Source organism: Acomys russatus, chromosome 29 (assembly GCF_903995435.1).
Source record: "Acomys russatus chromosome 29, mAcoRus1.1, whole genome shotgun sequence".
Classification (NCBI taxonomy): Eukaryota; Metazoa; Chordata; class Mammalia; order Rodentia; family Muridae; genus Acomys; species Acomys russatus.
Window position 1 is genome coordinate 4,869,486 of NC_067165.1, and position 18,354 is coordinate 4,887,839.

General features: G+C 42.2%; 1 protein-coding gene across 1 annotated transcript in view; it reads left to right on the plus strand.

Annotated features, from left to right (window-relative positions):
- Usp24 (ubiquitin specific peptidase 24) overlaps positions 1-18,354 on the plus strand; it is a 134,125-nt gene that overhangs the window by 69,108 nt on the left and 46,663 nt on the right. Inside the window, exons 24-36 of the mRNA XM_051171821.1 lie at positions 116-231; positions 3,157-3,223; positions 3,348-3,458; positions 4,433-4,531; positions 4,624-4,797; positions 7,856-7,941; positions 8,133-8,226; positions 10,103-10,258; positions 11,705-11,802; positions 14,018-14,113; positions 14,215-14,443; positions 14,995-15,154; positions 16,761-16,916. Coding sequence (XP_051027778.1) covers positions 116-231; positions 3,157-3,223; positions 3,348-3,458; positions 4,433-4,531; positions 4,624-4,797; positions 7,856-7,941; positions 8,133-8,226; positions 10,103-10,258; positions 11,705-11,802; positions 14,018-14,113; positions 14,215-14,443; positions 14,995-15,154; positions 16,761-16,916 — 1,642 coding nt within the window. The remainder of the gene's footprint in view (positions 1-115; positions 232-3,156; positions 3,224-3,347; positions 3,459-4,432; positions 4,532-4,623; positions 4,798-7,855; positions 7,942-8,132; positions 8,227-10,102; positions 10,259-11,704; positions 11,803-14,017; positions 14,114-14,214; positions 14,444-14,994; positions 15,155-16,760; positions 16,917-18,354) is intronic.

Consider the following 18,354-nt stretch of genomic DNA (forward strand, 5'->3'; position numbering starts at 1 on the left):
GTTGGCATCTGGTGGGTAGAAGCCAAGGACCCTGCTAAACACCTTGCAATGTCCAGGGCAGCCAGAGGCCAGGCTGAGAAACCCAGATATGGAATGATTGTTTTGTACTTTACAGGCAGCCAGTTCAGCACTTGGTGGTCCCACTCTAACACATGCTGTGACGCGAGCAACAAAAATGCTCACTGCAACGGCCATGCCAACTGTAGCAACATCAGTTCAGTCTCCATATAGGTGAGTAACCTCAAAACAAACACAAACACACAGCACAAAAATGTTTATCCCATGCCCTCCCCAGCATCTCTTCACTAGTGTCCTCCTCTTGAGTCACAGCTTCTGCAAGCTGTTTATCTTGGGTAATTGTCTGTTTCCTAATGTCTACCTTTGTCAGTCTTAAAATCTTCAGGTCACCACCAGAGTCTTCTAAGTATTGCTCCTTCCCACCCGTCTATCTGCCTTATGGACACATTCTTTTCTTTCCTACCTTACTTTCTACTACTTTATGTGTAACTGAGTAGCCTAATATTTAGGATTTAATAAAAATATATTCATTGTGCAAAGACTTTTTATTCAAGACTGAAATATTTCCTCTAATTAAGATTTTTTTCCTTGAATAGTCAAACCCAGGGCATTAATGATGGAAAGAAAAGGAAATGGAAAACGCTGACTAAAATTGTGTACTCTAATACAATCATAGCCCACTAAAATAGTCACCTAAAATTACCTTTTGAAAGAAGAAATTAGAGCTTTTTCATCAAATATCTGTGACAGCTTTGAATTGACATTCACAGTGTTGCTTAGACTTTTAAAGAGTTTTCTGTGGTTCTTTAAAATAATGAGGAAAAACACTGAATGGTTACTATTTATTAGCCTTAAAGTAACTAAAGTGCTTCCATGGTGTGGTGAGCATTTCAGTGGTGCTCAGGAAACCTTGGTAGCACAGAGAAGAGCTTGCTCAGAGCACACTCTTCTCTGTGCATCACGTTGCTGCCCCCTACTGTACAACTACTTGTACAGTCCTTTTCTACTGAAGCAATTGTGTATATTTTTACTTGTTGAGATAATGCTGTTTTCCCCTCCAGACCTTTCTTAAGAAAGGGAATCAAGACAATGTCCTTTCCCAACCTTTTTTTAATGAGTTTTTTTTTTGTGTGTGTGTGTATTGCTGTTTTGCTGGCATGTATGTCTGTGTGAGGGTGTTAAATCACTTGGAATTGGAGTTACAGACTGGTATGAGCTGCCATGTTGGTGCAGAGAATTGAGCTCCGGTCCTCTGCAAGAGCAGCCAGTGCTCTCAACTGCTAAGCTGTCTCTCTCCAGCCCCCCAGTTTTAAAAAAATCTGTTTCAGAAAAATGTGCTGAGTATTGTATCTTTTTTAATATGAAGGAATGGAACAAAACTCAGCACCACAAGATCTCACTTTTAACTGTTAGAAGTGATGGCAGTCAGCTCATGATAAAACTAATGCTTTCCGCGTGCACACGCGTGTTTGTGTGTGTGTGTGTGTATTTTTTTTTAACTTATTATTCACTTTACATCCTGATTGCAGCATCCCTTCTCCTCTGTGTGTGTATGTGTGTTTCTTTTTTGTTTTTAACTTATTCGCTTTACGTCCTGATTGCAGCATCCCTTCTCCTGTGTGTGTGTGTGTGTGTGTATCTTTTTTGTTTTTAACTTATTTATTCACTTTACGTCCTGACTGCAGCATCCCTTCTCCTCCTAGTCCCCCACCTTGTAACTCCTCCCCCCACTATCCCCTCTTCTTCTCCTCAAAGAAGAGGGAGGTCCCCATGGATACCAACCCGCCCTAGCACATTAAGTCGCTGCAGAACTAGGCTCATCCTCTCCCATGGAGGCCGGACAAGTTAGCCCAGTTAGGGGAACAGGATCCAAAGGGAGGCATCAGAGTCAGAGTGGGCCTCTGCTGTGTGTGTGTATTTCAAATAGAATTTGTGTTGAGAAATCTTACTACAATGCCTCTAAGATTTAGTTCTGGTCTGTTCATCAGTTCCTTAACAGTTCATCTATCAAATAAGTCACTATTGAATGGAGATTTCCAACTGTTACTTTAAATGAATATACTTTTTAACCCTTTTTTATTCTGAATTTTTTTCAAATATAGCTAGCCAAAGAGACCACATAATTTGTGTCAATAAATGGTATTTCTGAATTGAATTGGAACAAGAGTGTTGTAGTTTGCTTCATTTCGCTAGTTTTGAAAGAACTTTTTAAAATCCGTAAGTGTAATCTAGGGAGTTTGGATTGCTCTACAGTTTTCTCACCATCACAGTGCTATCTGTAATTCAGTTAATTATTGAGGTAGACTCAGAACAGGCTGCTTAATTCTTACTTATTAAATCTTAACATATTTTCCATCTGACTTTCCTTCTACTTCTTGCCCATAGTCTGGAAGGACAGAGAGTGCAATTGAGTATATTTGATGGAACTGTTATAAAAGTGAACATCCCTGTACTGTTAATCAGTGTGCCATGCAATCATCAGGAAATAGTGGCACCTCTTCTCAGCTTTAGAACAGACCTCCTAAGTGTCTCCACTTTCTGAGATAACAGCTGTTTAGAGCAAGGGTGCTCGGAGTTTTGTTCCTTAGCGTACGAAGCTCTTTGAATATAAGCATTGACTGTTTCATTCTGTTATCTCCAGTGATGAGTGGGATTTCATAAACCATTGGTCAAACAGTCATCCAGGCTCACTTTCAACTAGCAACTTGTGTTAATGGTGTATTTGTTTACATTTAGTCAAATCAGAACTTTGCCAGATCCATGTGTTTGCAGAATTTTATAGCATATTTTAGCTATCAGATTATGAAAGTCCACTTCTTTTCTGATTGTTCATTCTTGGTGGATTGGTGACCAGATAGGGCTGGAGACCTAGGTCCTCTTTTAATGGAACAGCTGTTTAAAAAGGAGAGGGAACATGAGCAGGGCCAAGCTCCCCCCCTCCCCCACCCCCTGTAGCCACCTGGGTATGGCCGTGGGGAGTGGTAAATGTTGCTCACTTGGTGAAAGGGGAGTCCAACTTTGTGTGTTTCAGCTTTGACCGGTGAGTGGTGACTAGGCTTCTGGGTTTGGTAAAACGGTAAAATTGAGAGCTGAAGCCAGCATGTATTTAAAGACGTTTTCCATCTTTTTAACTCATAGATCAACAAAACTTGTGATAATCGAGAGACTGCTTCTCCTGGCGGAGCGCTATGTGATCACAATAGAGGTGTGTCCTCTTCTTCTAGAGCAGCTTTGTCCATGTTGCTAGGAGCGGTGTGGGAGCGTGTGCCTTGACATGTTCAGCTGTACCACAGTGCGTCTGACTCTTTGGTTGGTTTATCTCTTTCAAGGATTTTTACTCAGTTCCACGAACCATTCTACCTCATGGTGCCTCATTTCATGGACATCTTTTAACTCTTAATGTTACCTATGAGTCAACCAAAGATACCTTCACTGTAGAGGTGGGTCTGTATTAAGATCTCTCGCTGTTTTCATAACAATGATGTTGATGGAGATAAATGATGGTTCTCGAAGATACTTGATTTAAAAAAAAATAGAAATAAAGACTGAGATCTCTGAGGGATGGTTCAGTTAGTAAAGTGCGTTCATGCAAGCATGAGGACCTGTTTGGATCCCTAGCACCTACGTGAAAAGCTGGGCATGGTAGTATGTACCTGTAATCCTAGAGCTGGGGGTGGGGTCTCAGACAATTCCTAGAGGCCCCTAGCCAATCAGTGAGCTCAGAGTTCAATGAGTGTCTCAGAAAATAAGCTGGGAAGCAGTAGAAGACGACACTTGACATTACTCTCTGGTTTTCACTCACTCATATATAAAGTAAAGTAAGCCTGAAATGAAGGGAAGCCATGGAGTATAAGCAGGTATATAAGTAAATATAAAATATAGGGCCAAGTGAAGATGAGCGTTATAAAGCATAAATAATAGTAAAGGGTAATAAGTTAACTGAAAATGATGGTATTCATGAAATATCTTGGATAAACATAGATCCCTGAATTGAGTGATATTTGAGCAGGAATTTGAAAAGCACCAGAGTAATTGCTTTTATAAGTGCAGCCTTGCAGAGAGAGCAGCAGTCTAAGGACTCACAAGCTGGCATAATGAGAAAGAGGAGGAATAGAAGACACTTGAGGGGTCTTACTCTGTACATAAAGGGGAGGAATGGAAGTACGGCATCAAGCATTTAGCTCTTGCAAAGGGGACGCACCCAAGGGCGGGGGTCTTGCGAAGACTGATGCATTCCTAGCTTTTAGAAAAGGGTCCAATATAGCAGATGCTCAGAGTTGTTGTTTGAAGAACTAACTGACTGAGAGGCTAGAGAGATGGCTCAACAGTTAGAGCACGTACTGCTCTTCCGAGAGTAGTGCACAGAAATGCGTAAATGAATTCTCTGACCCCAGTGTGGTATTTTATTTTCTAGGCTCACAGTAATGAAACCATAGGCAGTGTTCGGTGGAAGATAGCCAAACAGCTGTGCTCTCCTGTGGACAACATACAGATATTTACAAACGATAGTCTGGTGGGTTTGAACAACAATTGTTGGCATGTTACCCCCGTTTGAATAGTTTCATCCCCTTTTCCTCTCAGTAACTAAGCAACCACCGTTTTCAGCTGACAGTGAATAAAGATCAAAAGCTCCTCCACCAGCTGGGATTTTCTGATGAGCAAATTCTTACCGTGAAGACTTCTGGGAGTGGAACCCCCTCCGGGAGCTCTGCAGATTCCTCAACCAGCTCCAGCAGCAGCAGCAGCGGAGTTTTCAGTTCATCGTATGCCATGGAACAGGTACAGAGAGCAACTTCAGAGCAGAAACAGGGTTTAACAACTACTGCCTTCCTGCTTTCGGCCCAAATGGGCCTAGGTGATCACGTCTCTTTAGTCTGGCAAGGTCTGACTAAAGAGAGCTATGTAATTGGGATCTGAGTCAGGGAAGAGAAGACACATAATTGACCAGCCTTCCTGGTCTCAGCATGCTCTGAGGCGCTGACTCAGCATTTCTGTGTGGCCCTGCTGTCCTCTTGTACATCCTTCTCCAGTACCCACGGGTAGTGCGATCTGAGTGCTTTACAGGCAGGGGCCAGAGCTCACGTCACTGAGGAACACGTTTGCAATACAAGCCTGAGGAGCTGAGCTCAGTCCCTAGCACCCACGTAAAAACCAGGGAATGCTGATAGTACTTATAATCCTATCACTTGGGAAGCAGAGACAGACAGACAGACAGACAGACAGACACCTGGATCCCACTGGCCAGCAGCTTAGTGTGGTCAGTGAGCTCGGGCCAGGTTCATGTGCCTCTGCCTCTCAGTCTTCATCTTCTTGATGTTTCAGGGGAGCTCTGTGGTCATTTCTCTTAAAATACTTCTTCATTTGGCTCTCAATACTCATCCCTTCCTCTGCACTTCTCTTTAATCTTTTTTGTAGGTTCCGCTTCATCTCCCTAATGTCCATGCAGAGGAGTTCCCAGGCCTAGTCCTTTCTTTTTTTCTGTATCCATTCCCAAATTCTGTTGCGTGAAGTCCAGAGATGTGATCTGCCTGCTAACTCAGCACCCCCCTCTGACCACCAGACACCACACTGGTGATGTGCCTACAGCTGAATCCTCACTGTCCCACTCTTGTCCCCGTGCCCTCACTCCTAGATTTTTCCTTTCATAGTCTTGCTCCGTCTCACATCATGACGTCTCTGTTCTTATAAGCTGTTCATACCTGAGCCCTTAGTGCAGGCTTCTCCACCTTTCTGATGCAGTGACCCTCTAATACAGCTCCTCACATTGTGGTGACCCCAACCGTAAAATGGTTTTTATTGTTACTTCATAATGTTAATTCAGCTACTGTTATGAATTATAATGTAGATATTTATGTTTCCTGGTGGTCTTAGGCACCCCCTAGGAAAAGGTTATTCATCCCCCCCTAAAGGGTTAAGAACCTACAGGTTAAGAACTGCTGTCTTAGCCCTTCCTTTCTCTCATATCCATCTGCAAACCCTTAGTAGGTCCACCTATAAAATATGCACAGAATCCAGCTACCTTTCTTTGCCTCCACAGCTTCCAAACCATTCTGCCACATCCTTCCCTGAGTGTTACCATTACTGCCCTGTCAGGAGTCTCTGCAGCACTCAGCAGCCCCCAAACCACACTGCCACTCCCCAACTCACTCTACTAGCTGCTAGCTCACTCAGAGCTAAGTTTGGGCTTTTACCGAGACCTTCAGGGTCTGCCTCATGTGACCCCCTGACCTCCCCAGTATGCCTGAGGCCCTCTGCTATGGCCCTCCCTCACACCTTTACAGCTGCAGTGCTCCCCTTTATGTTCTCTTTTTTCCTCCAAAAATGTGTTTCCTAATGTGTTCACTAGGGTGCCTTACTCTCTCCTCAACTTTTGCGCAAATACTAGCTACTCTGTGAGCCTTCCTTGACATCCTGCTTAAATTTTCAACCCATTTCTAGATTTGCAACATGATCATTTCCTTTCTGTGCTGTATGTTTCCATTAACATACAATGTATTTTTAAAATCTGCTGTCTTCTGATAAAACATTAAACTCCATGAGAGTAAACCACACCTCAGCCCCTGAAACAATACTTGGGTCAGTCAGTACTTGAATGAAGTCAGGACTTCATGAAGTAATTGGTCTGTGTATAATTTTTCTGTGTTGAGACTGAGGTTGGCTTTAGGGACACAGAACTGAAGAAGGCTGTCTAGAGAGGAAGTTTATGTGAAGTGAAAGTATTTGTAAGATGTGTGTTTATTACATTTAATTACATTACATTTAATTCCTATGTAAAGCCTTTGGTTCTCTTTCTGCTTGAAAGCATTACTGCTGTACCTAGTACAGGGCATTTCAGAGCGTACAGTAAAATAACTTTTGTAACAATAACTTAAGGAATCTCACTCAGCCAGGCACGGTGGCGCACGCCTGTAATCCCAGCACTCAGGAGGCAGAGGCAGGCAGATCTCTGCGAGTTCGAGGCCAGCCTGGTCTACAAAGTGAGTCCAGGACAGCCAAGGCTACACAGAGAAACCCTGTCTCAAGAAACAAAAAAAAAAAAAAAAAAAAAAGAGTCAACCAAAGAAACTCACTTAGTATATCATGACAGTTAACAACAAAAACATGGTGCTTTCAAGTTAAACAATTTAAAACTAATATATTCAGTTAGAAACTCTGAATTTGTTAAAAGTATTCTGCATATAAATATATAACTTCATAATTTCTTGTGCCCTGTGACTATCTTCACTTTAATTACATTTTCATCTCTTTGCAAATTTGTTCACTTTGTCTTTTCTGATCTTTAGCAAAAACAGAGTAACTTTTTTCAACTTGAGTAGCACCTCCCTGTATGTTAGATATGAGTGGCTATACCCATAGAAGTGCTCTAATGTTTTTTGCTTTTGCTTTTGTTTTTTGAGACAGGGTTTCTCTGTGTAGCCTTGACTGTTCTAGACTCTCTTTGTAAACCAGGCTGGCCTCGAACTCACAGAGATCCACCTGCTTCTGCATCCCAGAGTGCTGGGATCAAAGGCGTGTGTTTTTCTTACATCATTATCTTGTGGCTCCAGAAAGTCACTGATCAGCTTGTTGGTGCCTGCTCTCTGTTGTGGTACCCGTGCATGCCCTTTGCGTTACTTCACTTCTGCTGCCTGCTTTTTAGGCCTTAGTCCAAGCAGGTGGCAAGGGGAAATGTTGTAACAACCACTGGGAGGCCATGACCGTCACTCCGTTCTGTAGTCTCCTCTAAACTTTGGAGCACCAACCTTTCAGAACTAGTATTTTTATTATTTGTAAGTTTGGTTAGAAACAGAAAATTCTTTTGTTAGTATATATTTATATTTGGCTGTTTTTCTCTCAGGAGAAGTCTCTACCTGGTGTGGTGATGGCGCTTGTATGTAATGTGTTTGACATGCTGTACCAGCTTGCCAATCTAGAGGAGCCAAGGTAAATGCATGTATTTGTGAGGCTTGAGAGCAAGTTATTAAAGTTAATAAACCAAGTAAATTTACTTGAAATATATTTTATTTATATATATTTGTTTATATTAGTATATAAATATATATATACTAAAAGACTTGTTACTGAAGCTATAGCTTATATGAAAGAAATTGATTTTATTTATGAAAATTTCTCAGGATAACTCTACGAGTACGGAAGCTTTTGCTCTTGATACCCACTGATCCAGCCATTCAGGAAGCCCTTGATCAGCTGGATTCTTTAGGCAGAAAGGTATTTATATTTTTGGCTGTTGTTTAACTAGCTTGTACTTTTGTGTCATGAATCATTCAAAACATCACCTGAATCTTATGAAGGTTATATGATACCATCTTTCTGTAATAAGTTTCTTTTAAAAATACCCTTGCCATGTTAAAATTAGAATTTGATGTTGCTTTGTAAAAGGTCCCAGGGAATCCAATTATGAGATAAAGTATTAGGAAGAGCCTTTCCTGCTGTCTTCTTTATGCTTGTGAGAGAAGGGGGGGGGGGGTCTGATGCCCAAAGAGATGTACTTAGTGATTTGGGGGTCAGTAGTACTGGTACTGTTGAGATGCTTCTCTTTCTCTGCAAGAGTCAAGGTAGGCAGTAATCCACGAAGAGGTGAGAATGAAACCTCGCTTCAGATTGACTTCATCAACCTGGATCAAACCCTGGGGAGTCTGATGCCAGGTTATTTATTGCCAACAAATTTAAACAGCATAATCTGAGGGGAAAGTTTCCTGGTGTAATACAATCCCCAGGACACAAGGAAGTGTAATTACATTGACACTCAACTCTGGGTACATGCCATTTCTTTCAAGAAGATAGGTTCTAGAGATAGATTATCTGTAGTAGCTTAAGAGCCCAAGGAAAGTCAGGCCTGGTCTGGGCCACACAGATACTGTAGAATTAGTCATTTGGGCTCTTAGCCACCTCCGGCTATAGTTGTGGGAGCTCGGGGGGCCCTGGCTGTACAAGTAATATAAGAGCCATTTAGACTATTAGGTGTCTTCAAGCCTGGCTGGGGGAGCCCTTGATTATACAGATAATGTACTGGCCATTTAGATCACTAGCCATCTCGGTCCTGATTGTAGGAGCATAATATGGCCTGGCCCAACAGATAACGCAGATCACCTGGCCATTAATCACTCCAAGTCCCAGCTCCCTGCATAGAAGAACAGTTTATACATCCATTCGTTTGAAAGGACAGTCCTGCCTGTATAACTAAGTTCCTGGTCTCACTGGAGATCTGAGAGTGCCAGGACCTTTGTGCTCCCAACAAGATGCCTCCCTGGACCTGATTATTCCATATCTGAAGTCTTTGCATAACTGAATCATCATTACTCTTTTTTTTCACAAGTAATACTTAAAGTTTGTTCTGGCTGAGCATGTTGGTGTCTGCCTGTAATCTCAGCACTCAGGAGGCCAAGGCAGAGGGATCTGAGTTTAAGGTCACCCTGAACTGTACAACAGGACTCTGTCCCAAAAAGACAAGGCTTGGGCATTCTGACGCTTGCCCTCATACAAAGGCCTGAGTTCAGTCCCTAGCACTCACTGCAAAGAAAAAAATAATAATAATGTTCACTTTGTTTAATATTTAGAATATTGCTCCCTAAGATATTTACATATAAATTTTTATATGCAAATTACATTCTCAGAAAAAAATTGATATATAACAAAGTTGAATATTTTAGTAGTTGAAAGTTGGATCTGCTTAGTCATATTATCTATGGCTTAGGTTTTAATTTGAGAGAGAACTGATACAAGTGATAAATAGGTCATTAGTTTCAGCTGAAAAGAAATCCTTAAGACTATTACATTAGCAATCTTAAAGTTGTATTGAAAGCACAAAATGTAAATACGGAAACAAATTAAAATGGCTTTGCTAGTATTTCTGAGAATGTAGTCTCAAAGCATTCACAAAGTGTCTGAGCATAGCTCACTGAACGCAGTTGTGTAGGACAGCTTGATGTTCTGTGAATAGAGAACTAGGTGGCTTTCTGAAACTTCTTTTTTGAGAACGTAGTTACTGTGGCTTATATGAAGGAAGAGAGAGCAGGAAGCATTGGGATCTGCCCCCTTAAAGTGTGATTTAAGGTACATTGTTTTTCTACTCCACTAAACACAGAAGACCTTGCTCTCTGAAACAAGCTCCCAGTCTTCAAAGTCTCCGTCACTTTCGTCAAAGCAGCAGCATCAGCCGAGTGCGAGCTCCATCCTGGAAAGTTTGTTTCGCTCTTTTGCTCCGGGCATGCCGACCTTCAGAGTGCTCTACAACTTGGAAGTAGGAAATGCCATTTCCTTGCATAAAAGAGATAAAGTGAAACCTTTTTCAACTTTGAAAATTCTTAATTTTCTTTTTCCATTTATACCTCTACATTGTTTGCTCACAAAATAGCCTCTAGGTTGTGAATGAGGAGTCTTCCATGTCAGGCATCCTCTTGCCTTTCTCTATAAACTTTGCAAGTCTGTAATGTGAATTATCTTTAGCTTTCTTGATTAAATACATTGCAGTATTTCTTTAGGTTGTATTTTGTTGTCGTTAACAGATTTATGAAGAATTTGTCAATAAGCACTCTAAAATTACTTTATTATCTCTTATTTAGTCATTCAGGGTTTTATAATAAATCCATAGACTGAGGTAGCTTAAACTACAATTTATTGCTTATAGTTGTGGAGATGAGATAATCCCAGATCAAAACATCAGCTGATTCAATCTCTGATGAGGGCCTACTTCTGGTTCATAGATACTGTGCTCTCACTAGGTCCTCACTCATTAGATAGCGGTGAACAGGGCTTTCTGAAGTCGCTTAGACTACCAGTCCCCTTCATGAAAGTGTCACCTTCATGACCTAATCATTTTCCAAAGTCCCCAAACCCTAGTATACACTGGGAATTCTCCACCTACACAATATTGAGTTAAGCTTTTCTTTCTTTTTAAGATTTATTTATTTATTATGTATACAATGTTGTGTCTACATGTACACCTGCACACCAGAAGAAGGCACCAGATCACATTATAGATGGTTGTGAACCACCATGTGGTTGCTGGGGATTGAACTCATTACCCTAGAAGAGCAGCCAGTGCTCTTAACCTCTTAGCCATCTATCTCTCCAGCCCAGTTAAGCTTTCCTTTATGGTAGGCACTGTAGTATCAGCGAAGGGTGGAGACATTAGATTTGAAGTCTCATCATGTGATGTAAGCCTTCTCACTTAGAAAGTGAATACATGTTCCTAGTTTAAAACTCTCAGCCTGTGAGGCTGGAGAGATGGCTCAGAGGTTAAGAGCACTGGGCTGTTGAGTTCAATTCCCAGCAACCACATGGTGGCTCACAACCATCTGTAATGAGATCTGGTGCCCTCTTCTGGCATGCAGATGTACATGCAGGTAGAATACTATATAAATAAAAATAAATAAATCTTTAAAAAACAAAACAAAACCCTCTGGCCTGTGTTTTAAGAACACATTTTGCATATTACATGAACTTCTTTGTTATCTAAATTTGAAGGCATTTTTTGAAAAGACTTGGTTCAATACTGGAAAAAAAATCCTAATTAAGTACAGTGTGGGAAAATGTGATTGTCTTTATTGAGGGAAGTCAGCCCTCATAATGCTCTGTGAGACACTAGGATGTGGCATCAGAGAAATTCTGGCTTGAGTTGTGTAGATGAAAGAGTACTTTCTACAGAAAATGTTAGGATGACTAACTGTACTTCTTTGCTCCCCAGGTTCTAAGCTCCAAACTCATGCCAACAGCTGATGATGATATGGCAAGAAGCTGTGCAAAATCCTTCTGTGAGAACTTCCTCAAAGCTGGAGGCTTGAGGTTTGTGAGTTGAAAGCCCAATTATGGTCATGATAGTTTATATCTCCCACAGAAGCCTTGTTTATCCTTCCAGTGTGTTGTGTAAAACATTATGAGGGTTAAAACAAACAGGAATGGCACTTGGATCCTTTAGGAAATTCTGTTCATTTTCTGAGCTTTGATTACTAGGGAAACTTCATGAAGAATGTCTCTCTCCCTTCTGTGAGTAAGAGAAATTTTCAAGACAAGCACAGGTGAAGCGGCTGCCCCTCTTCTCCTTCTTGAATCTCCCATCATTTTGGGTTCCCATATTGCAGGAGCATTGACGCTGGTAAAGTGGGCCTAAGTGGGCAAAACCCCTGTCTCCAGCGGCTGTGCTTAACAGAGTAACAGCTCCTTAGCCTAGAAGAGATGGCATATGGCCAGGGCTGAGGGGAGGGAAAAAGTTGGAGTAATAAGGTTGGAAATGCTTCACCAAAAAAAGGGATCCATGAGCTGGGAATTGAGAATGAGTAGAACTTCCTTAGATCAATAAGCAGGGAAAGAGCGCTCTGAGCCGAGTGGAGGGCAGCATGATAAAAGCATAGACATTTATTGCTTGTCTCTTGTATTGCAGTTAGACCTGAGTAGAAGGTGAAAAGTGCAGAAAGATCCGAGGCAGGAAGGAGTAAAGAACAACTTGAAGTTTAAGCAAAAGATGGTTAATAGAAGTCCTTTGTGGAAGAGCAGCATAGAAGAGAATTTGGGCAAGGACCTTGAAGATAAAAATGGGGAAATGAGAATTAAAAGAAGTCCCAAGCAGCAGCTGGGTAGAAGATGATGGCTCAGTGGTTAAGAGTGCTGACCTCTTTTACAGAGGACCTGGGTTTGGTTCCCAGTAACCATATGACAGCTCACAAACACCTCTAACTGTAGTTCCAGGTGATCCAACACCCTCTTCTGACCTCTGCAGGGTATGGCGCGTGCGCGCGCGCGCGCGCACACACACACACACACACACAGTTAATATTAAAAAAATAACTCCCATATAATGTGGGAGGTCAGGTATGCACAAGAAATTTTTTGTCGGTCTTCCCCCGATTTCCTCCCTGCCTTTCTATTTCCATCCCCACCCACTCTTTCTTTGTCACAGGGTCTTATTCTGTAGCCCAGGCTAGCTTGGAATTAACTTTCTAACTCAGGCCTGCCATGATTATGTCAGTTCTGTAGCCGTGGCTACAGCCACCACACCCAGTTGTTGTTGTTGTTGTTTTATTCTGCATTTTACAAGTGTTCTTTAAAAACTCACGTCAAATTACCCAATAGTTTGTGTGTCTGTGATGGTCAAAGCACTGTACTTGAACTTATTTGAGTGTGTTTCTTGGTTTGTGTATTGTGCATTATTTTAAGCAATGGGAACAGAGCAGCAAGTAAAATGGACAAAAGTCGTGTCCCCATAAAGCTTGCCACCTACTAGACCTGGAGACAAGCAGTAGGCCAGTAAATAAAGGTTATGTTGGAGGGTGATAAAGAGCTGTAGAGAGAAATAAAAGTGGAAGCTGAAGTGTAGGGTTGTGATTCTTAATGGTGCATGAGGAAATGTTCCTTTGGTGAAGTGACATTTTACAAAAACTTTAAGAATATGAAGGAGCAAAGCTAGGAGAATAGCTGATGTCTCCTGTTGTGTGGGAAGCTGCCTGGTACTTGTGAACGGTACCAGGGGCCAAGTGAGTCCAGCGTTGTAGGAAGGGGCATTCTATGGACACTGAAGATCAGTCTGCTGCGCTTTGTGCAGGCAAGTAGCATGATCTGGCTCATATGTTGAAAACATCCTTCTGGCTGACCTTCAGGGGGTAGATCTGGAGGGTAGAGAGGGAAGACTAGAAGCAAGAACAGTTAGAAAGCCTTTGTATGATGGAGTGTGTAGTGGAGATGGAAGTCAAGCTTGACTGAATACACCGATTCTTGATATATTTTTAAATTGCTAGTTCCACTAATGTCATGATAGGACCTGTTCTGCGATGGCAGACCAATTAGTGGGGAAAGCTGCTATCCGAGCACACTGCCTTGGCTATCTGTTAGGCTAAACCACAAGTCCAATTATTATGGAAATTCTTGTAATAGAAATATTATGTAGATAGTTCATTTATATGTTATTTGGTAACTAAGAACATTTATGGAATATTGTATTAGTTAGGTTTTCTATTTTAAAGAATTTGAAGTTTTTAATATACTTCCTTTGTTCTTTCCTTTGAAGTTTGGTTGTAAATGTCATGCAGAGAGATTCCATTCCATCGGAAGTAGACTATGAGACAAGACAGGGTGTTTATTCTATCTGTCTCCAACTTGCAAGGTATGAAAATATATTGCATTATTCTCACTTTTCTTCCCAAATTTTATCATTTTAAAATAGTATAAAATAACTTTGAGTAAGAGTTGCTTTTTCTATGTAAGGTTTCTACTTGTTGGACAGACAATGCCAACATCATTAGATGAAGACCTCACCAAAGATGGCATAGAAGCACTTTCTTCCCGTCCGTTCCGAAATGTCAGCCGGCAGACAAGCAGACAGATGTCCCTATGTGGGACCCCAGAAAAGTCATCCTACAGACAGTTGTCAGTATCTGACAGGTCTTCCATCAGGGTTGAGGAAATCATTCCTGCTGCCCGAGTGGCAATACAAGTAAGTGATTAGTGAACTTGAAAAGTTCCAAGAATCTGCTGCTTGGGAGCGGGAAGTATGGCTATAGACTAGCCCCGATGTGGACGCTGCTTCCAAGCAGCTAGTGGGAGTACAGTACAGACTACAGTACAGAAGTCATGTAAGGCAGCACAATGTTCCGGGGGCCTCAGCAGGCAGGGAGAGTTGCTTTCCCTTGTGCTGTCATGTGTACTTTATCTTGGAAGTGTTTAAGCCACTAGGTCATAAGGCTAAATGGTGAGCACAGTGAAGGAGTTGGAGGGGACACTTGTTCAACGCAAAAGAACAAAGCAGAGCTCATGTGCTACGTCACATGGACGTTCATGAAAGCTGAAGTGTACTCTATAGGAGAGGAAGTGGCAAAAACCAAACTGAGGAGTGATGGGTAAAACTAGAGCATAGATTAGAGTCTACAGGTAAGAGATCCTATGTTAGCAGTGTGTGTGAGGGTGCCGTGCCAGAAGGGAAGAGTTGTAACGTGAGGCTGCAATGCTGCCATGCCTTCTCAGCATACCCTTTCCATACCTCCTCAGACTATGGAAGCAGGTGACTTCATTGCCACCGTGGCCTGTTTCATGAGACTGTCATGGGCTGCAGCTGCAGGACGCCTTGACCTTGTTGGAAGCAGCCAGCCGATTAAAGAAAGTAATTCTCTGTTTCCTGCTGGAATTCGAAACAGACTCAGCAGTTCAGGTACTGATTTAAAATGGACAGTGCTTCAAAGTAAATACAGAACAATATGTTTCCCTATGGCTTTTCAGTGAGAGAGAGAGAGAGAGAGAGAGAGTGTAAATATACATAGTAATATAAAATTACTACTGTGTGAGTGTGTGTGTGTGTGTGTGTGTGTAAATATACATAGTAATATAAAATTACTACTGTGTGAGTGTGTGTGTGTGTGTGTGTGTGTGTATTAAAGAGAAAGAGACCATACATTTAAGAGGGAGTTTGCAGGGGGTTGGATAGGGGATAGAAATGATAAAAATACAGTACTCATGTAGAAAATCTCCAGGAAAAAAGGACAATAATAGAACATTGGGCAAGAATTAGCTGTAAGAATAATTCATTTGCAGATTTGTCAGATTATAAAAAGAAGCTGCTTCTCTTGCTTTTGGACATAAGTAAAAATTCATCATTCTTGACACCTTATTTAAGAGAAAGGACATTTGTTAGCGCATGGAATAAGTGCAGACATCAAGTCCTGCTGTCTTTAGCTTTGCAGAGTATTAAAGTGTTACAATGCCTATAACTTGTGGCTGAAACACTAACCTCCCAAAGTCTAATGTAGTAAGAGAACAGTTCCTTTCTTGGCACGGCTCCATGCCCCTACCCAAGTGTGTGTGTGTTCTCGTGCGCATGCATATGTGACATGTACCCATACATAGCTTGTGTGTGAGTTAGAGATCAATCTGAGATTATTTTTCTTTGGCTATTTTTGTTCTCTTTTTGTTTTGGGGTGAGAGGGCCTGTTTTGAGGCAGCCTTAGGGATGTGCCTGTCTCTGCTTCCCCGGTGCGGGGTTTGCAAGTGTGCACCCCATACCCGCCTTTTCCTTGGGTGCTGGGTATTGAGTTCACGTTCTCATAATTAGCATAAGAAGCCGCTTACCAACTGAGCTGTCCTTCTAGGCCCTGTCAGCTTATTTTCTACTGAGCCCTTTTTTATGTTGCTTTATTTCTTAGTTTTGTTAGGTCTTCCTGCTCTATATATTTGTAAATACATCAAGAGTAAAGGGTTTTCTGGCTTGGTTTGGGTTTTTTGAGATAGGGTCTCACTGTAGCCTTGCCTGGCCAGGTACTTGCTATGTAGACTAGATTGACCTTAAACTCACAGAGATCCTCTACCCTGTTTCTCCATGGCTGGGATTGAAGGTGTGTGCCACGCCCCCCAGCTTAATAATAAAAGATTGCTTAAATTGTGACATGTAATATGCAGAAATGTTAAATAAATGCTATTTTTTAGGATCTTTATGTCCATGTAGTTCATCAAGATCATCTTACAAGATACGAGACATTCTCCAGCTGAAAGTAGTTTTTGCCCTGTGAAAACATTTTGAGTTCCTGCAAGTGTGTTTGAGGACAAAGCAGTTAGTGTGCATTCACTCTGGAGAGTATACCTCCTGCTCCCCAGCAATGCTTTCCTGCAGGGTTTACTACTGCACAGGGACTCTGGAGAGTATACCTCCTGCTCCCCAGCAATGCTTTCCTGCAGTGTTTACTACTGCACAGGGACTCTGGGTCTTACATTAAAATATTCCATGCTCCTAGGAACCAAATTAAACTTGTGTTCCCTGCTTTCAGGAAGCAACTGCAGCTCTGGCAGTGAAGGAGAGCCAGCAGCCCTGCATGCTGGGATCTGTGTCCGGCAGCAGTCTGTGTCCACCAAAGACGCCCTCATTGCTGGAGAGGCCTTGTCTCTTCTCGTTACGTGCCTACAGCTTCGGAGTCAGCAGCTGGGTAGGAAGCCACTGTCAGCAACTTGTTTCTTCCAGGATAAGCCAGGCTTCTTTTCAGAATTGACATTGCTTTATAGATAGCTCCTTTCAGTGAGAGAAGGGGAGGGAGGAGTGAGGATGCAGCAAGGTGCAAATGGTGTTAGGGTAGTTTATTCTGTAGGAATGCTAAAGTGTTTGCCGGGCTTTCTGTGTACATATGCATGCATTTGCCCTCACACACAGCTCTACATCAGGTGGTGTAGGTAGCACACTGTGTCTGCTCTATTGGAGAAAATTGTAACTAAGGAATTGAAGCACCAAGGTCACTAGTACATTATAGCTTAGACATCAGCGTTATGCTTCTGGTAATGACCCCATCATTAAACATTATGAAACCTAGGTCTGGCGCTATGATTTTTATAACTGACTTCTAGTGTATGGGGATGCTGGCTTTATTTGGTCCCTCAGTATCTCTGCTCTGTCTTCTTTTTCTTGGTGATTCCATCTAGTTTCACAGCTTTAAATCCACCTAGTCACAGATATTCTACATGTTGGTTTCCATCGTGGTCTGGACCACTGTCCTCTTCTCTACTGAGGTACCTCAACCCTAACCTGTCCAGAATGGGCTTTGATATTGCCCGTATTACTCCAATTTCTCCCAATTTATGAGCAGTTTCAGCCTCCTGCAGACTCTGCCTACAGACCTTGGAATAACTATTACATTTTACTGTATCTGCTTCTAGTCTGTGAGTGCAGCCTCCCTCAGACTATGTGGATTCCTATTTGTACCCCTGTCGTGGTTAATACTTTCATTGGATCTTACCAGTGTTGCCCTAATTTGTCTCCTACGTCTCCCCTTGCAGCTTATTCCCCATGCATAAGTAGGAAGGGCCTTTCAGTCTAGGGTCAGAGGATGTTGCTCCTTCTTCAGAACCTCCAGGCTTCTCTGCTCATCCACAGTAAAAACCCAAGTTTCTACTAAGCCCCAAGCCCAACACAGTCCTCTATAGCAACACAGTCCTCTACAGCAACACAGTCCTCTACAGCAACACAGTCCTCTACAGCAACACAGTCCTCTACAGCAGTGGTTCTGGTCCCCACCTTCCTCTTTGGCCCTTATTTACTGGCCTCTTTGCTATTTCCATAGTACACAAGGGACGGTCCTGCCACAGGCCCTTTACACTGGCAGATCCCGCTTTCTCTTCATGCTCTTTCCTCATGCAGACACTTTGGTTAGGCATTCCCTGACAATCTTTCCAAAGGTTAAAGCCTCCCCAGTGCCCTTACACAACCCAAGCCCCTCGCCTTACGCCATCGGCATTGCTTACATGTATTGCCATCCATCGTCCCGTCTCCTCCAGCTACACCATGAGTCCACTAAGCCAGGGACTGGCTCGTTTTGTTCCCTGCTGACTCTCTAGCCCCCAAACACTTTCTTATATGCAGGAAGCTAACTCTGA